This window comes from Sus scrofa, chromosome 3 (genome assembly GCF_054392235.1).
Source record: "Sus scrofa isolate SSC_HxYL_T2T_F1_AM1 chromosome 3, Sscrofa_HxYL_maternal_Yorkshire_Landrace_v2.0, whole genome shotgun sequence".
NCBI lineage: Eukaryota > Metazoa > Chordata > Mammalia > Artiodactyla > Suidae > Sus > Sus scrofa.
The window spans coordinates 42,024,616-42,044,933 of record NC_139385.1 but is presented as its reverse complement, the minus strand read 5'-3'; the positions used below and the strand labels follow the sequence as shown (position 1 = coordinate 42,044,933).

General features: G+C 42.8%; 1 protein-coding gene across 25 annotated transcripts in view; it reads left to right on the top strand.

The window, feature by feature from the left end:
* RBFOX1 (RNA binding fox-1 homolog 1) overlaps window positions 1–20,318 on the top strand; it is a 2,264,635-nt gene that overhangs the window by 1,597,391 nt on the left and 646,926 nt on the right. For 23 of the 25 annotated variants that reach the window (XM_021088068.2, XM_021088064.2, XM_085017651.1 and 20 more), the window contains one exon: window positions 15,194–15,235. In XM_021088068.2, the coding sequence (XP_020943727.1) occupies window positions 15,194–15,235 (42 nt within the window). Of the gene's footprint in view, window positions 1–2,343; window positions 2,387–15,193; window positions 15,236–20,318 lie in introns of all 25 variants that reach the window. The other 2 variants (XM_085017647.1, XM_085017645.1) reach the window with 1 other exon arrangement.

Sequence of the window (20,318 nt, the reverse complement as noted above, 5' to 3'; positions counted from 1 at the left end):
GAAAGAGAAAGACAAATACCATATGATATCACTTATATCTGAAATCTAATATACGGCATAAAGGAACCTTTCCACAGAAGAGAAAATCATGGGCATGGAGAACAGACCTGTGGTTGCCAAGGAGGAGGGGGATGGAGTGGGATGGATTGGGAATTTGGAGTTAATAGATGCAGACTATTGCCTTGGAATGGATAAGCCATGAGATCCTGCTGTGTAGCACTGGAACTATATCTAACCACTTATGATGGAGCATGATAGAGAAAAAAAGAATGTATACATGTATGTGTGACTGGGTCACCTTGTTGAACAGTAGAAAATTGATAGAGCACAGTAAACCAGCTATAATGGAAAAAGTAAAAATCATTATTAAAAAAAGAGCACAAGCACCTACTGTGCACAGGTTGCACCTCGCTGGCCCTGTCTTCAGAAGTCAGCAAGGGCTGGAGTTCCCATCATGGTGCAGTGGAAATGAATCCGACTAGGAATCATGAGGTTGTGGGTTCGATCCTTGGCTGCACTCTGTGGGTTAAGGATCTGGCATTGCCGTATGTGAGACATGGTGTAGGTCGCAGACGTGGATTGGATCTGATGTTGCTGTGAATGCAGCGTAGGCTAGCAGCGGTAGCTCCGATTTGATCCCTGGGAACCTCTATATGTTGCGGCTGTGGCCCTAAAAAGCAAAAAACAAAAAACAAAAGCAAAAGTCAGGAAGGCTACTTACCCTCTCCTCTGATCCTCAGCGTTGGTGTGAGCGGGGGCATGAGTCTGCTGTCTGGGGAGCATCATGACAGAGTTAGCAGGTTCTGATAACACGTTGACTGTCTTTTAGGGGGTTACAGCAAGGCCACCCTCACCCCCAAGTCTTCCCTGAGAACCTGCAAACAGCAGGAAACAGGAACTTTCTTTAAGTCAACTTCAGCATGAGGACACTGAGCACAGTCACGGCTAGTACACAAAGGACCACTGTAAAGGCACAGAATGGCTCCTTCTAGAAGGATTTAACATAGTAGAAGAAAAAGAAGCAGAGGAGGGAGGGAGGTTGGAATGGCGCTTGGGTCAGTACTGAGCAACTGAAAGGAGCTGGATGACATTTTATGCATTCATTGACTTCTCTCCATCATACAGATGAGGTGGGATGGCCCAAGCGTGGGGGGCTGGGGGCACACAGGATGAGGAAACTCTGGATTCGGGTGGGTCTTTTTTTCTAACTTGGGGTATGTAGTTTAGCCTCTCTACACCTCAGTTCTTTCATCTATTAAAAGGGATGATAAGAATAAGAATAACTGACACACAGGGAAGTCAATATGGGCTGAAGAAGGCAGAGGGGGCTGAGGTTGGGAATAATCAACCCTCCAGGAGTCTAGAGGTGAAGATGAGAGCTCTTGACCATCTCCTCTCTGCTTCTGCTCCCTTGCTGGGCTCCAGCTGGACAGAAGATTGTGACCATTTTGAGGTCACTTCAAAAAAGATGGACCAAAGGAGGGAGGAGCAGATGAGGCTGCCTGGAGAGCCCTGTGGCTTTCCTTCCCATGAAACATCTGGAGACAACCCCTGGCAGCCATTTGGTACCCAGCCCCTGTGAAGATACAGGAGCGCATATGCTTGAGGGTCCCCCTTGCTGAGGACAAAGGAGTAGAGATGCTCCTAATGCTTAACCTCAGTGCTTCTGTAGATTTTATGTGCACAGGAATTACCCAGGGTCTTGAAAACCCAGATTCTGAGTCACCTGGTCAACGTGGGGCGGGGGTGGGAGTGGGGGGTGCAGTTTCTGAGATACTGCACTTCTTTTTTTTTTTTTTTTTTTTTCCTTTTCGGCCACACCCACAGCATGCAAAAGTTCCAGGGCCAGGAATCTAATCTGCGCTGTAGCAGCAGCAGCCCCAGCCACAGCAGTGACAATGCCCAGTGCTTAATCCACTGAGCCACTAGGAAGCTCCCGAGAGGCTGCACTGATAGTCACCTTCCACTGTAGGCTGATGCTGCTGGTCCTGCAGATGCCGCCACCTTGAGCATCCAGGTCCTGCAGGACACTCTGGGGAAACCGTGCTGGGGATTCTGCTCTTTTGCATTTCCTTCCTCGCCCACAATCGCTCGCCCACTCCACTGTGGAGCTGGCCCATTTATCCTAGTTAAAGGGTTCTCCTGCTCCCAGTCATTATCCCTCACGATGCTGATTATGTTAGACACTCAAATTAAATAAAATGCACCCTATCAAATGCACTGCACACAAAAAGAATATTTATTTGAATATTAAGTACAAATAAGACCTCCCCGGGGATTATCTCAGGGCGCATTTGCAGAATTTAATTGCAAGGTTTTTTTTTTTTTTTTTTTTCCACTCAGGTTCTTTCAGAACGCTCCTTGTGAAAACATTTTCTTTCCAAAGGTAAAGCTGTGCTCTGTTGGTTTATTATTATTATTATTTTAAATCTGAAGAGCTCTCCGAGCTCAGTCATTACTTCCAGTGTCTAATTAATACAGATGATGACAAAGCAAACAGCCAGATGACCTAGATTTTCCTTTCTCAATTGCCTGCAATTTCCATGAATTGTATCAGAACGTGCGTGAACCTCGTTCTTTCAGTAAAGATTCTTTAAGTTTAGGGTTTTAAGAGCTCATTTTTCATGAAGCATATGTCTTCCAGCACTCCCTCCATGAAGGCTTCCAGGAAGGCTGGGGTCATGTGCATGCACACACTCACTCTCTCTCTCTCTCACACACACACACACACACACACACACACACACACACACAGCAACAATAACAACCACCATCCAGGCAACCCTTTCAGACAACTGAACTGGAAAATTAGAAAATGAGTACTCCTCAAGCTTCTCCAGCTACAGGATTGTTCCCATTTCTTAAAGGATGACATTTTGTAAAGTCATAGATCAGGAATGGAAAAGACCTCTTAGAGCTGTGTAAAGATTTTGTCAGATGCAGAAGGCAGCATGGCTTAGAGAGCCAGCCTTGGGATGTCACGGGGGCTGTGCCTTCCCCTGGAAAGTCACTTATGTTCCTATTTCCTTGTCTGGAAAATTGCTTCAGTGGGACGTAGTTCATCTCGTTATTTTTTTATTCTTTCTGATAGTATAGTGGTTGTTACATGATTTATTTCTGTTGACATACTCCATGATCTGTAGACTGAACTTTTAATGTCGCAGCACAAAACTTCCAAAAGGATCAGCCACTTTTCCAAACCTTAATCTTCTCCCACGGCAATACTATCCACCCAGCATTGAAGCACATAGCAGAGCAGGCCCAGTCCATTGGCAGTTTATAAAAAGAACACATAGTAATAACGAGACAGACTTTGGATTAAATTCACTTTCTTGCATTGAAAAGGCTCTTAAGTGGTGCTGTCTATGGGCTGCTCTTCTGGTTGCTTTGTAGATATTAACTCCTTCAAACCTTGTAATGACCCTTTGGGGTGAGGCTTGGCTGAGGAATTTGTCCAAGGCTCCTAAGCTAATAAGTAGCAAGCTTGAGATGTGAACCTTGGAAGTATGGCTTTTAGAGTTTATCCTCTTAACACGAGATGCCTCTCAAATATCTTTCAATTAACATGATCAGGATGACTGCCCAGATAAGGCTGTGGCCGGTGTATTTCTGCTGAATCTATTTAATTAGGATGCAGATTATAAAATTTTCAACTTCTGAAGAAATTAGCAGAGTTTGGCAACATCTCGCCAGAGAGAAAACGTCCAGTTAAAACATCTTAATTTAAAAACGTCTTGAGAACATATATTTCTTCTAAGCAGAGGTATGCAAATGGTATGTAAATCACCCACCTGGCCCTCTCCACTCTTTCTTACCTCTGGATGTGGAGAGCGGGATGATGGGAAAATCTCAGTTGAGAGCCCCATGCTATATAATCACAGTTCTCTGGCTATAAGGTAATGATGGTCCCAGGAGACTGGTTCAGGGAAGAATGCCAAGCCCTTTTAGTTCCTCAGGACATTTTAGTGAGTGCTCAGATTTTCTTGGATTGAGCAAATGGTTGGGTGGGTTTGGGGGGAGCAATTATAACCCTTGATTATGAAGGAGAGGAATGGTGATTGCTTCTGCATCTGAAACAAATAGAAATCATCTTCGTAATAACCACAATTGTTTTCTCCCTCCCTCCCCTGCCTCGGTTCACAAAATACCTTATTAAATCTGGAGAACAAAAATGTGCTTGGGGTAATGGTTTATTATTAGAATAAATAATAGGCAGTATGCCGCCCCCCCCCACACACACACCCACCCACCCCCACCACAAACACACCTTGCAAGTTATCAGATGCAAAGGCATCTTTTGGTTTTACTTGTGAAAGTGTCAGGCCAGCCTGGGGCTCTTTGTGGCCAGGGACTGTCCTTTCCCTTCAAGACCAGCGTCAAGCCTGAAATTAACAACTCCAAGCGAGATCGCATCCTTGCAGGAAGCAGATGGGTGCAGGGGCTAAGGGGATCCATGCCAGGTACTGCTTGCCGCCGCCACCTCTTGCTTGGTGCTTGTCTATCTAATCCGTCTGCCTGGACAGCTCTGTCCCAGATCTAGGGGACTTGTTCTGCTGCTAATGGGGTATTTAACAACTGGGTGCAAGGCACAGCAAGTGCAAAAAAGCCTTTCCTCCAAAGAAAACAGCTCTTTAAAACCTGTTATTTGAGGCTCACTCAAGTTCTGCGGGCAACCTGACCTCTGACACCCCTTTAATCAGATAACCAACACTTGACTCTCCCCAGGGGCTTACATCTGGAACACTGGCTCTCTTGTGATAAGTACCAGCATCATCAAACGAGCTGGTTTTGCAGGGAACAGCGGGGGAAGAAGTGCTCGCTCAGTGTTGTGTAGTGCCTGGCGTAGACCATACCATAAGTCACTAAAGTGCTAAAAATACTCAGCAGTGTGAGATTTTCAGAACAGGCTCCACAAATTACCCCCTAAGCCCTGCTGGCCCTCAGTTAAATCTATTAGTGCTTTCATTCTTTGGGTTGATCGGTTCATGTTAACATATAACACCAAACCATTGATTTTTTTTTTTTTTTCACCAGTTAGTATTTGTGTGTGTGTGTCTTTTGTCCTTTTAGGGCTGCACCAGCGGCATATGGAGGTTCCCAGGCTAGGGGTCTAATTGGAGCTGTAGCCGCTGGCCAACGCCAGAGCCACAGCAACACCAGATCCAAGCTGCATCTGCAACCTGCACCACAGCTCATGGCAACGCCAGATCCTTAACCCACTGAGCGAGGCCAGGGATCGAAGCCACAACCTCATGGTTCCTAGTCAGATTCGTTTCCGCAGCACCACGACGAGAACTCCCCCAGTTAGTATGTAGCCTTTCCCCATCTTCCCAACCCTGTTCGGCTCCCCTCCACAGCTGGCCCCTTTCCAAAATCAGAGGAGATTTTAGCAGCAGATTCTGGTTCTCCCCAAGGTTAAAATGAAAATGTGGGGGTGGAAAGAGATGCTGGGTTCCTCAAGTCCTCTCAAATGCATGTGCTTCGGTAATATACCATGAGTCAGAATCGAGTTAATTACTCATAGCTGACCTGACTCATTGTTGTGGCTTTTTGTTTTCATTTTTTTTTTCAATTGATGATTCCACACTTTCGTTTTCTGAATCCTATGCACTTACTACTTTCACACGCTATTTTTTTTTTCCTCCCTTAGCTCCAAAAGAAATAACAGCTACCAGTGATGGGATCTATAGGTGCTTCTCTGACATAAGTGAGCCTGCTTTCTTGGAATCAGAGGGACACACGTCACTGTAGGATCCAGTTGGGGAAAGCAGTGGACTTTATTGCAACCATACGATGGCTTGGATTATTCAGGGATTTCAAGTCTTTATAGACTGAGACTCTAATAACATTTCTTATCAGAACACAGAAGTAGGGTGGGCAGATCAATCTATTTATTTATTTACTTACTTTTCTTGTTCTGTTTTTTTCTTTTTTGGCTGCACCTGCAGCATATGGAAGTTCCTGGGCCAGGAAGCCAGTCTGAGGCAGAGCTGTGACTGAAAAGAATCCACACTAAAATACATACTGTCCCTGAAAAGTTGGAGTTGAACTTTTCCCAAAAGTAACCCTTTTGGTGCTCTGGGGAGCTATTTATAGAGACCATTAATTGAGTACCTACTACATGCCAGGCCAGATGCGGGTTTGATGCTGTGCATAGTTTCTCATTTAATCATTATAATAACACTCTAACTCTCAGCTTTTGAAGTGGTATTCTTTTTCTTTTCTTTTTTTTTTTTTTTTCTTTTTAGGGCTGCACCCGCAGCGTATGGAAGTTCCCAGGCTAAGGGCTGAATGGGAGTTGCAGCTGCCAGCCTACACCATGGCCCCAGCAAAGCCAGATCCAGAGCCACATCTGCAACATACACCACAGCTCACAGCCACGCTGAGCGAGGCCAGGGATTGAACCCACATCCTCATGAATACTAGTCAGGTTCATTACCACCAAGCCATGATGGGAACTCCCTTAAGTGGTATTCTTAGGACTGCTGTTCATTTGAATTTACAAAAGCAGTGTATGCTCATTGCAAGAAGTTGAACTAATATGACAGAACCTAAGGTTAAAAATGAGAAGAGACTCACTACTCCCTGGACTCCATTATTATGCTCAGGACACAATTTTTTTATTGAAGTATAGGTGATTTACAATGTTATGTTAATTTCTGCTGTACAATAAAGTGACCCAGTTATATGTGTGTGTGTGCACACACAGAGACATATATGTATACACATACACGTTCTGTTTTATATTCTTTTCCATTATGGTTTATCACTGGATATTGAATTTAGTTCCCTGTGTTCTACAGTGGAAACTTATTGTTCATCAGTTCTGTATGTATAAGTTTGCATATGCCAATCCCAAACTCTCAATCCATCCCTTGCTCCACACACCCCCTCCCTCACCTTGGAAACCACAAGTCTGTTCTCTATGTCCATGAATCTGTTTCTATTTCATAGATAAGTTCCTTTGTCCTAGGACACAATTTTTTGCGCCTTTGTTTGCACTTTGGCATCTCATTCCATACTTTTTCCATGTATGAATGGATCTCTACATGCATGTATTTACATACAGGTTTTAAACAAACATTGGATTGTATTTTAAAAATCAGCTCAACTTGCTTTATTGTGTTCACTCTCTCATGAACACTCTTACATCTCAGTAACTTTTTTTAATTGAAGTATAGTTGATTTACAATGATGTGTTAATTTCTTTTTTTTTTTTTTTTGGCCTTTTTTTTTAGGGCCACGTTTGCGACATATGGAGGTTCCCAGGCTCGGAGTCGAATCCCAGCGGTTGCTGCTGGCCTATGCCAGAGTCACAGCGACACAGGATCTCAGCTATGTCTGTGACCTAAGCCACAGCCCACGGCAATGCTGAATCCTCAACCCACTGAGCAAGGCCAGGGATCGAACCTGTGTCCTCATGGATGCTAGTCAGATTCATTTCCTCTGAACCACGACAGGAACTCCCTGTTGTGTTCATTTCAGATGCAGAACAAAGTGATTTAGTGTGTGTGTGTGTGTGTGTGTGTGTGTGTGTTCTTTTCCAGATTCGGTTCCCTTATACCTTATTACAAGATTTTGAATATAGTTCCCTGTGCCATACAGTAGATCCTTGTCGTTTATCTGTTTTATATATAGTGGTGCATATCAGTTCCGTTCAATTGCTAATGAATCCACAGTATCACAGCAGAGATCAAGAGGTAGAAATTATGGCCACAAGCCAAATCTGGCCCCACTACCTGTTTTTGTTAATAAAGTTTTATTGAAACACAGCTACTCATGTATGTGTATATATATATACACACACACACATATACACATACATATATACATACACACATATGTATCTACATATGCATACACATATACACATATACAATACATACATACGTGTGTGTGTGTGTATAAAGTCTCACCTTCTGGATATCAGAAGGTGAGACCGTCTCTCTCTCTTTCTATACATAGAGAGAGATGAATGGATGGACAGACAAATGGCTTCCAAACATCGTTGTGATCTCTAGAAAAGGAAAAGCCAAATAAGACCCCGTTCTTTCCCTTGCAGATCCAGTCTGATGAGAGGGAGGGGAAATCAGACTGGCAATAAAGTCAGGCTAAAGCAGGAAGAACTGATAAGAGAGTGCTCAGAGTCAGGAGAAGATGAAACAGGCTGAGTATGAGAAAGATTCCGTGGCCCTGTTGGCTAGATGAAGACAGCGGGTGGGGGAAGATGAATCTCCGCTATTAAACATCCCGTTCAACCAGGAGAGCAAAGGGTCTCATGCTGGAGTTTATTGCTTCAGTTTCTAACCTTTCATAAGTGCTTACTTGGCAGCCCTATCGAGAGTGGTATTTGATTCTGTGGAAGCATCTTAAAGGAGCAGCACCAGACTCCCACTTTTCCTTTTTTTTTTCATTTAGGCTGTAAAATGTACTGGTTTTGTGCATTACTGCCATAAGAGGAAAAAAAAATCACATGCTAGTTTCCAAATGAAAAGGCATTTAGCAAAGTGCACACTGGAGATATTTTTCAAGGCTGGCTTTTAAGAGCACAGAGGGGAGGTTCCCAGGTGGTGCTGTGGGGTTAAGGATCTGGCTTGCCACAGCTGTGGGGCAGGTTGCAACTGCGGCGCAGGTTCAATCCCTGGTCTGGGAACTTCCACATGCCATGTGTGTGACCAAAAAAAAAAAAAAAATGAAAATATTGAAAATTTTAAAAAGGGGTGCATAGGAGCATTCTTCGTAAGATAAGGTGTTACAGGTACCTATTTTCCTGAACCTGGCCCATAATGGTGATGGGAAATTTTTTGAAGGACCTCATTAGGTCTAGCCATATTGTAGGAATCCTTCAGAGTATCATTTCCTCTTGCTTGGAGGGTCGTGGGAAGACCATAGTAGCAGCAGAAACCCAGGTGCATGATGGGTCTCAGCCTATTCGCATAACTGGCTACTTGCACTCGGTGTCCACTAAGTGAGAAGGGGGTTCACCTGCCACTTTATCCCCAGGATGTGAGTGTTACTATGTTGACTTCTAAACACAAGGTGGTGGCGGGTGTATGTTTTAGTGTAAGCAGTCGAATACGGAGGAGATAACACCCAATTCGCAGAGCATTTATGGGGTTGGAGAGGAACATGGCCCCAAAGGAGACTCAGGATATTATTACGAGAATGTGGACAAGATTACTAGACTATGTGCAGGGCACGTGTTGCCAAAACTCTTTTAACTGCGTCTCTCATTCAGTTTTATGTTTCACATGTAGATATGCAGTCCCTTTTGAGTTTATTTCTGTATAAAGTGTGAGGTTTAGGTCAGGGTGTTTTATTTATTTATTTGGCATACAACATCCAATTATTCTAACATCATTGGCTTTGGGGTATATCAGCTTTTGTAGTTGTAATTTTTTACAGTGATTACATTTTTTTTTGTCTTTTGTCTTTTTTGGAACTGCACCCTCCACATATGAAGGTTCCCAGGCTAGGGGTCTAATCAGAGCTACAGCCACCGGCCTCCGCCAGAGCCACAGCAACGGGGGATCCGAGCCGTGTTTGTGACCTACACCCCAGCTCATGGCAACGCTGGATCCTTAACCTACTGAATGAGGCCAGGGATCAAACCCACATCCTCATGGATCCTTGTTGTGTCCGTTAACCACTGAGCCACGACGGGAACTTTAAGGATTACAAAGCATAGACTCAACGTTGCTCAGTCTACCTAGAATCAATATTTTACCATTTCTTTTTTTTTTTAATATTTTTACCATTTCAATTGGGACATGGAAACCTTACTGCTGTATATGTTCCTTAACCTTCCCTCTCTATGCTGTGTTTATCTTTTGTATTGCATATGTGTACATTGAAAATGGTGATAGACAGTTTTGTAATTTGTTAGCTTTCAACCATCAAACATATTTGAAAGAAATGAAAAGGAATACACTTGTATATTATATTCATATTTATCCATATATTTACTATTTCTTTTGTTCTTTAAGCTTGATCCAAGTCTCCTTCTGGTATGATATTCCCTTTGTTCAGTGATTCCTATAGCAATCATTTCAGAGCAGCTCTCTTGGCAAAGGATTTTCTTAGTTTTCTTAGTATTTCATCTTCATTTCTAAAGGATATTTTCATTGGAATTAGAATTCTGGATTGAGACTTCTTTGAGCACTTAGAAAACCATGTGTTGCCTCCTTTTGGACTCTCTGGGTTTTGCTTGTTTAAATACAAAATCCAGTTATTTAAACTGTTGCTTTTTTGCAAATACTGCATCTTTGGCTGGTTCCAAAGTCCTCTCTCTCCCTCACCTCAGGTTTTCGAAGTTTGCTTAGAGCTCGATGTGAGTTTTCTCAGGTTTTCCTCTTCAGGGTTTGCTGAACGGGCTGAATTTGTGGGTTTATATCTTTTACCAAATGTGGGAAGTTTTCAGCCAGGATTTCCGCAAGTAATTATTCTTCAGTGAACGCTTTATTTTATTCTAATATTCCAGTGACTCAAATATTATACTTTTTTGTTCTTGTTACAAGTCTTTGAGTTTCTTTTTTTTTCTTTTCATTTTTCATCCCTTTATAGGTCTAGTTTGGATACCTTTTTTTTTTACTGATGTGTACTCAACTTCAGTGTTTCCTCCTGCTACCTCCATTCCACATTAGAGCTTTTTCAGGGATTTTTTTCTTCTTCTTATTTTAGATTGTTATAAGGATTTTTTTCATGATGTTTATTTTCTCCATTATAGCTGGTTTACAGTGTTCTGTCAATTTTCTACGGTACAGCAAAGTGACCCCGTCACACATACATATATACATTCTTTTTCTCACATTATCCTCCTTATTATTATTTTTTAAATGCAGTTTATGGATTTTACAGTTCTAAAATTCCCATTGGGTTTCTCTTTAGTATTTTTATTTTTTATTCAAGTATAGCTGATTTATAATATTGTTCCAATTCCTGCTGTATGGCACAATGACTCAGTCATACATATATATATGTAAATATATATACACACTCCCACGCCCCATTCTTGGTTCCTCATTATATTTTCTATTTCTTTGCCAACACTGTTTTTTTTTTTTCATCCCTTTCACTGTGTTTTCCTTTACTTGTTGGAGCATTTTTATACGAGCTATTTGAAATCTAATTCTAACATCCGTGTCATCTCAGCATTGGTGTCTGCGACAATCTTTTCCCGTGTGAGTTTAGATTTTCCCATTTCTTCGTACGCCAAGTAATTTTGGTTGTATGCTGGGTATGTGCTGAGACTCTGGGTCTTGTTTCCATCTTATGGAAATGGTTGATACTTGTGTTTTAGGAGGCAATCAGTCCAGTTGAATTTAGGCTGAAAGTTTCCGCCTTCTTCCTATGATTTTGTTTTTAGTATCAAACCCTTTGCAGTGATGGCTGCATCAGCCCCCTGTCTATGCATCTTAGTGGTCGGTCTGGATCCTGGGCAGTAGTCCATCTCATTCATTTCTTAAAGTCTGTGACATCTGTTTAGGGTCACCTGCACACACATAAAGCTCAGGGGTGAGGCCAGGGTTCATAAACGTAGTGTATGGGGTCTTTTTCCCAAACCCTTTCCTCTGAATCTCAAAGGTTTGTTATCGTTGTATCGGTTTAGTTTTTGGCTTCTGTCTTTGGTTTATTACCGCTCCTTCTTTGGTCCTCCAGCCAAAAACCTGGTGCTTTTCAACCTTTTTCATGCATGTCTGCTATTGAACCTGCAATTTGGGGCCAAGTTGCAGGATGAGAGGAAAAAATTCAACAGGAGGTTGGCCCACCTCCTGGACCACAGCTTCTTAGTTCACAGAGGAGTTCCCGTCCCTCAGACACTTGGGCCTCTCCGTGTATCTGTGGCGTGAGGTTGCGCAGCTCTGAGCTCTAGGCTGCCCCGAATCCAGGGGATCCTGACGAGGGGATGAGGGAGGAACTCCCCACTTACCTGCCGTTCTGGTCGGCTTCCCCACTCCACCTGCTGCTATTCAATGTTCCGTGCCCTCCCCTAGCTGTACCATGCATCCCATCCAGATTGTATAGCTGCACTGAGTGGGGGAGACAGGGCGATGTATCACTCCATCCTACCCAGACCCAGAACCTCATCACCTGCTTCCACGCATTTTACCGTGGGAAAATGCACCCACAAGGAAAAGTTTCCATTACAGCTGCTTCAAAATCCAGTGTAAAGGCATTAAATACATGCGCAGTATTTTGAAACCAGTGCTGCCTAGCCCAAGAACTTTCTCATCACCCCGGAGAGAAACTCCAAACCCGTAAAGCACTTAGTCACTTCCTAGTGCAACCACTTGGCATCATCCATCATCTGCACACATATAAAGCTCAGGGCTGAGGCCGTCACCCTGCCCCCTGCCCCCCTCCCTGGCAACCACTAATATGCTTTCCGCCTCTACAGGCTTGCTCCACTTTTTGTTTGTTTTTTTTTTTTTTTTTTTTGTCTTTTTGCTATTTCTTGGGCCATTCCCACAGCATATGGAGGTTCCCAGGCTAGGGGTCGAATCGGAGCTGTAGCCTCCGGCCTACGCCAGAGCCTCAGCAACGCAGGATCCGAGCCGCGTCTGCAACCTACACCACAGCTCACGGCAACGCCGGATCGTTAACCCACTGAGCAAGGGCAGGGATCGAACCCGCAACCTCATGGTTCCTAGTCGGATTCGTTAACCACTGCGCCACCACGGGAACTCCTTGCTCCACTTTTTTAAAACAGTTTTTGAAGATATAAATTTTACATACCATATACACATCGCACACCACGAAGTCACCTGTTTCAGGTGTATAACTCACTGTGTGTGTGTGTGTGTGTGTGTGTGTGTGTGTGGTGTATACACAGAATTGTACCCATTTCCTTTTAAAAATTTTGGAATGTTTTCCTTATTTCTTGCCTTTTATCTTTCCTTTCTTTAATAGTCCATCGCACTGTGTTTTTAGCACAAAATAAGAATCATAACATTTGCGCACTTTTGTAATGTCTTTTGTTGAAGACAACATAACAAAGACTAAAGACTAAACAGTGCCTTTTAAGCGTTTCCCGTCTCTCTGTTTTGCCCAACAGTGGTTCAAAACGCTGCATGTTTTGGTGTCCTATCAGTGTACTATAATTTACTTTTAATTTTTCTATTACAGGTTGTAAGATTTACAACTTTAAAATGAATCGTGCTGCAGTTAATTGACACATAGATACACATTTGTGTGTATCTCTGTTTTTCTTAGGAGCAAATTGTAGAGGTGATATTTCTGGGCTAAAGGGCAGAGCAAAGCACTGACTTATAGATTCAGGGCTCTGGCATATCCTAAATAATGATTCCTGGTTTTGTTTTGTTTTTGTTTGTTTGTTTTGTATTTTTAGGGCCACACCTCAGCATGAAAGTTCCCAGGCTAGGGGTCTAATCGGAGCTACAGCTGACGGCCTACACCACAGCCACAGCAACATGGGATCCGAGCTGCATCTGCCACCTACACCACAGCTCAGGGCAACACTGGATCCTTAACCCATGAGTGAGGCCAGGGATCGAACCCGCAGCCTCATGGTTCCTAGTCAGATTCGTTTCCACTGTACCATGAGAGGAACTCCCTTATTTTTGTTTTAGAGAAAATAAAAAAAGAAACCTTCAATATAAAATACGTAAAATATACATCAAAAGTCAGTTCCTAAACCTTTTTCTCTTTTAGTAAAAGTTTCAAAAACTTGCAATATTTTGTCAGATGCTCGGAGTCAGGGGCTACCTCATTGGTGAAAAAAATGTTGGGAATACACAGAATAAATTGGGAAGGCAGAAGCGAGTTTCATTTTAGCTTAGCTGTTTGAGTTGAAGGCGGAGCCAGCCAATCCCCACAGACACAGAATGACCATCCGTCCCAGGTGGGCTTATCAATCCCCACATCACACCTGCCGTCCTCGGCATAAACACTAATACCACCCCATCCACTCCTTTAACTCCTATCTATTTTTTCCTGTTCAGTCAGTAAATGATACGGCCAATCTAAAGATGCATCCTTGACTTTTTTTTTCTTTTTAGGGTTGCACCTGCGGCATATGGAAGTTCCCAGGCTAGGGGTTGAATTGGAGCTTCAGCTGCCGGCGTACACCACAGCCACAGCAATGCAGGATCCAAGCCACGTCTGCAACCTACACCACAGCTCACGGCAACACCGGACCCTTAACCCACTGAGCGAGGCCAGAATTTGAACCCGTAACCTCATGGATACTAATTGGGTTCCTTATCGCTGAGCTACAATGGGAACTCCGCGTCTCTGATTCTTAAGAAGCACATTTTGGTAGGGCAGGGATAACAGATGCATGGTGCAGACAGCAGACATCACTCATCTATTTTTTTTTTTTTTTTTTGAGCTTAGGGAAATAGCACACACTGATCAGGGTTTCCTTCTCTGATATAAGCATTGACCTCAGAATTCTCCCCAACATGGTCCGATAGAGACATACTGCTGTCTAAGATCCGGACTGTAAACTGCACCCCATTTGCCAAAGCACATAGGTGATCCTTCAGCCCTTAGCTTGGCGAAGATGCTGTGTAATGCCCAGTGCTCACTGGTAACCATCCTGAGCAGGCCTTCCAGGAAGAATGCTGCACCTGTTCGACCAGGAGAGAAGGGCAGAGAGGGGAGCCCTCACCCTGGGCAGATTTTTGCCTCCCAAACCCTCCGTTGTATCCTCCTTCTCACCCACCTTCCAGATTCTGGCTCATGGAGCTCCTGTCGTGGCTCAGAGGTAACAAACCCGACGAGTATCCACAAGGACATGGATTTGATCCCTGGCCTTGCTCAGTGGATTGGGGATCCAGTGTTTCCCTGGGCCATGGTGTAGGTCGCAAATGCAGCTCAGATCTGGCTTTGCTGTGGCTATGGTTTAGGCCGACAGCTGCAGCTCCCATTCAGCCCCTGGCCTGGGAACTTCCATGTGCTGCACCTGTGGCCCGAAAAAGACAAAAAAAAGAAAAGCAAAAAGAAAAGAAAAAAGCTTCTGGCTCACCCTAGCTGTGCTCCTGGATCACAGAATTGAAACTCCAGGCGAAGCTCAGGCTTTTTGGACCTAAAGAAAACATTAAATGCATAATTAATTAATCCTGCGTCTGCTTTGAACCAAGTGATTAGAAGTAACTTTCCATTTTCTTTCATGCTGTTTTCATGCAGAACCTTCTGATTCCCCCCTCTTTTTTTTTTCTTTTCTTCGTAGGTTTCAAGACAACAGATGAATTGTGAAAGAGAGCAGCTAAGGGTAGGTGCATCTGTTTGTAAAATCCTTCCTGGGTCTCATTTCTGTGTGATAAGCAAAAATTTCCTTGTCTCTCTCCAGACGCAGGGTTCTAAATAGCAGGCTTCATCTTAAGACTGGTTGAGTTGAAAATATTTATCCCGGCTAATTTAGTATTGATTGAACTGGTAAATACAGTATATCTTCTTTTGAAGTGCCATTATAGTAGATATGGATTTTTTGATTTAGATCCAGCAATAAATACTTCTCCTCTGGAATCTGTTTGACATCATTGTACTCTTTTTATGTACGACACGAGGTCTAAGTAATAACAAAGGTGAAAAGGCTGTGTTGCTGCCTTCTTAATGTGAATGCCCAGCTCTTGGCTGAGTGGATCAAATGCTCCCTGGCTGTTAACTGGGGTGGGTGAGCCACTAAGACGTCAAGGGCATTTTCTAGGAGAACGGGAGTCCTCAGTAGACCTTTTCGTTTTAGTGGCATTTGTGTATCGAGGAGAAGGAGACAGAATTTCGAACTTCTTAGGCGATTTATCTTCCTAAAAATGGAACTTTCTCAGTGCTGAAGTACCTTCCATGTAAGCAGTGGTCCCTAGATGAGGAGAGCGTGGTGTGCTTAAAAATTCAGCTTGCTAGCTTTGTTCTGCTGTGAAGGTGTCATGGCTGAGATCCTTCCTGGCCTGGGTGTGGCATTTTAAGAAATATCTGGATTGCCTCTTCCCGCCTCCATTTGTGTATGTAAATATACATATATATATATATATATATTTTTAAATGCTTCATGCTTTGGATGGATGAATTTGAAGTCATAATTGGCCTGTCTTTAATGTCACTGATGGAAATTGGCAATTATTACTGGACTGTGTGTCTTACAGTCCTGTTTCCACATTGTTATGAAAGAAGGAACCTGCTACTTTTGAAATCGTAACAGTGAGGTTTGGGGTTAAGGGACCCTCACGCTCAAAAAGAGCTGATGCATCTGCATCGTTTGTTCAGCCATTCTGATGCCATGTCTGTACTGCCTTGTAACTTTTCAGAGCATTGACTTAATGCCAGTCTCGAGATGACAATGATTTGCAGGGTTATTTCCATTTTACAGGGGCTTCTGGCATCAGGTTTGTTAAATCCTTATGTAAAACACACAACAGGATCCAGTTGCGGGGAACTGGGAGAGGGGGTTGAGATTTCCTTCTCCTTTTATGCATATTTATTTTATGTGTTTTCCCAGCATGGCCCTCTCGATTAACCTCCCATCTCTACCCACTTCGCTCCTAAGTACCTGCGCCTGCATTAGTTGTGACTCTTTCATGAAACAGCCTTCAAGATGTTTTAAGCTTTCCTGAGGTCTCTTATTGCTTTTCCCTGCAGTCTGAATTACTGGTTCATCCTAGTAAATAATGTATTGCAACTTCAGATTTCTTTTCCTGTTTGGGTGGGGACGGTGGCCAGAACTAGGTCAGAGCTCGATTAAGAGGAACGAGTGCTTTTTGTCTCCCGGAGTCCCTGAGAAATGCCTCCGAATTAAGATAAAATCGAAACCGCTGTTGCAAATGAGACTCGTCCGACAAATTAAGGACGCAGGAGGTAACGGAGGGCTTGAGTGCAGTCCGAGGGGTTTGTTATTTGGCACTGATGGGGATTATGTCCACAGGGGTGTGGTGGAGGAACAAGAATGGAGCCTCCACCCAGGCTATTAAATAAATTCAAGCTGTGATTTGATAGGATGGGTCATATGGTTTATGCGAACTCCACCAGCTCCATACAACACCATCTCAAATATCATGGACTGGGGTTTTGTTTGTTGTGGCTGTTATAGTCCATTTTTACACTTTAAAGTAATTTATGGTTTGAGCCAATAGACACATTTCAATCCATAGAATACACATTTGTGTGCTTCAAAATTTGAAGGATACCAAAGGGAATGCAGTGATGGTTTCCCTTCCTGTTTGAATCTTAGGCACCCAGTTCCTCCCAGGATTGTGAGGCACTGTCTCATCATTGACAGCTGTGTCTCATCTATGGTGATTTTCTCCATTCTCTCCTTTTCTGTGTTATTTTTTCTCTCTACCTGGTCCGTCCCCTCTTCTTATTCTTCTCTTGTGTTTATACTCAGCCCTTCTACTATCTGAAAATAAATTAATTAAAGTGATTTTTTTTTTAAGGGAGGCACACTTTTTTTTTAGCGTTCTTGAAAAAAATCTGGTTCTTATCTGAAATGTGGATGCCTGGCTATCTCAATGAAAAGGATTTTTTTTTTTTTTCCTTAGCGAGACAGTGGGAGAAAAAATAGATATCTATTTAGTTACCAACATCATTTAAGGATGTCTGCCTTCCAGCCACACTTCTTAAAACATGTTTTAAATACAGCAATCAAACTGCATTTCCAGACTTGCTATACAGGATGGTTGGACCATAGCTATGTTGTCAAGTGTATATCCTTCACGAGTACCTTCTGTTATGCTATCAGATTTCAGAGAGACTAGTGGATGGTTACACAATGTCCCCTTTTTCTTGGGTCCAGGAAACAGAAAGATACAGCTGCTCATCCCATGTTTTGTGCATGTGGACACTGTGTAGGGATTCACACATCCAAGACCCACTCCTTCTGCTCCCTTTTCTTTTTTTCTCACAAACCCTACACTCATGTTTCCAAAATGGAATATGTTAGGTACTTATTCTGAAAGGTATTACAAATGTTTTAAAATATTATCTGCTTAATTCTAGGAAAGACACAGGTAAAGAAAGTCAAATTAAAAAAAAAAACTGCAGGACTTATCAGAGCCTTTAATGTACACAAGTGAAATGTGAAGAGATGGCTATAATACCCTCTTTTTGTTTTAAACAAACTCATCCGATCACAGAACATTTGGGAATGCAGAACACACTCTGAGAAATACTTTGAAAATCACATCTTTTTTTTTTTTTTCAGTTAGAATGCTACTGTCTGCAAATTATAGAAAAGCAAAGCATTATTTAAAAGATAAAAACATTTTATCATCTCCCAGTTCCAGAGTTGATTCAGTGGCTTTTTGGGTATTGATTTGGAATCTTTGTGCCTCTCTGGGCCTTTCTTTCCTTCTTCCAAGACAAAGAAGAAGCATCCCTTGCTCACAGGACAACGTTCTCATCAGGAGGAAAAGGGAGGAGAAGCCTGTCCCTCAGACCTTTTGCTTTGGTTCGAGGAAAATCATTCCCAGCAGCCTTCTTGGCAGAAGAAGAATCTCATTGGCCGATCTCAATGCCAATCACTGCCAAAGTGACCTGGAGTCTCAGTGATTGGCTATGGCAGCCATGATCCATCCCCAGAGACAGAAACATTATCACTGGAAGGAAACAGGGTTTGCTGGAAGAGGAGAAGGTCTTTGGTGGAGTTTCCCAATAGAGTCAACCATGAAGGGAATCCACTTGGGTTCTCTGTGTCACTCACTGTGCTGGGTTCCCGTCGACTTCTTTAATAGCTGCCTTTCACCCCGCGTGCAGGACTGCGGGAACCACGTCTGCAGCCTCTGCAGCTGTCTGAACCCTGTGGAATTTGAAATAGATGTTTTCTCTGCCAACTTCATATCTCAGAGATCACATCCCGCCATCCTGACTTTTCTACCCAGCTTGGCACTCTTTGTATTTTGCCTTTTGCTCGTTGGAACCGTCCTGGATGCTGTCTTTGCTAATTCCCCCTTAGACTCAGATATCGGCGGCAGACACGAGGCCCTTCGCTCCAGTACCTGGCTCAGCCCCAGAGGTATCGTCCATGAGCTTCCCAGCCCGACTGCTTCCCAAGAGAAGGGCACCAGCCAGTTACTCCCAACCATGACTCATCCTTCCCAGAAGACTGTTGGGATTAGTCACGTTGCCAGTGAGAAAACTATAGAACAGAAAACGCTTTCATTCCTCTAAATTTTGCCAATCTAGCGTAGGCTAACCCTTCTTCTAGCTTATATTTCAAATTGTTGCTGGACCCCTTGGGGACATGATCCACACCAGCTCGCTATGAAATCTGTACGTTAAAAGTGCCCCTGACTCCATGAGCTGCATTCACCAGCTTGTCCCAGGACCACTGTCAATTGACGCCAATGGTGCCATCTGTGCAGTTGTCATAACCCACCCATCAACATTTACCCATCGGGCAAATGAAACGAAGAAATGGGCAAATAAACCGCTAAGAGAGAAATCACATGTCCTCAGTAGCTTTCTGCCTCCCTCCTCTCCCAACTGGAAAGATTATGTGGTCATAGAGTAGGAAATCAAATGATCGCTTTTATTTGTATTCATATGAAATATTTGGTTACAAAGGGATCTTTTGTGCTGTGACTATCAGATGTTGGATTTGGGGGCTGGTCAAAAAATTTCGTCAGGGTACAACTGAGCAGCCAAAGCCTTGGCTCTTAGATGGACCAGAATCTGTTCATGGATAGAACAAAATCCTTGTCAGTAATATGGCAAATAGGCACCATAGGAGTTGCATAGTATGAGGGGTGGTTAGGTGTAGTCAGCAGCTCCAATTATGGACTTAGGTCATGTATCGGTTCTATTTTTTTTAATTGAAGTTTAGTTGATTTACAATGTTGTCGTCATTTCAAGTGTATAGGAAAGTGATTGGGTTGTATATGTGTATATGTATTTATTCTTTTTCAGATTATTTTCCCTTATAGATCATTGCAAAATAGAGTGTAGTTTCCTGTGCTATGTGGCAGGTCCTTGTTAGTTATCTATTTTATATATAGTAATGTATATCAGTTAATCCCAAACTCCTAATTTATCCCCTTTCCCTTCTTTCCCCTTTGGTGACCATAAGTTTCTTCTCCACATCTGTGGGTCTATTTCTGTTTGGTAAATAAGTTCATTTGTATCTTTTTTTTAGATTTAACATATAAGCAATATCATATAATATTTGTCTTTCTATGTGTAAGTGATGTCATGTGACGTTTGTTTTTTTCTGTATGACTTACTTCACTTAGTATGATAATCTCTTGGTCCATCCATGTTGTGGCAAATGGCATTATTTCATTCTTTTTTATGGCTGAATAATATTCCACTATATATATATATATATATATATATATATATATATATATATATATATATATATAATA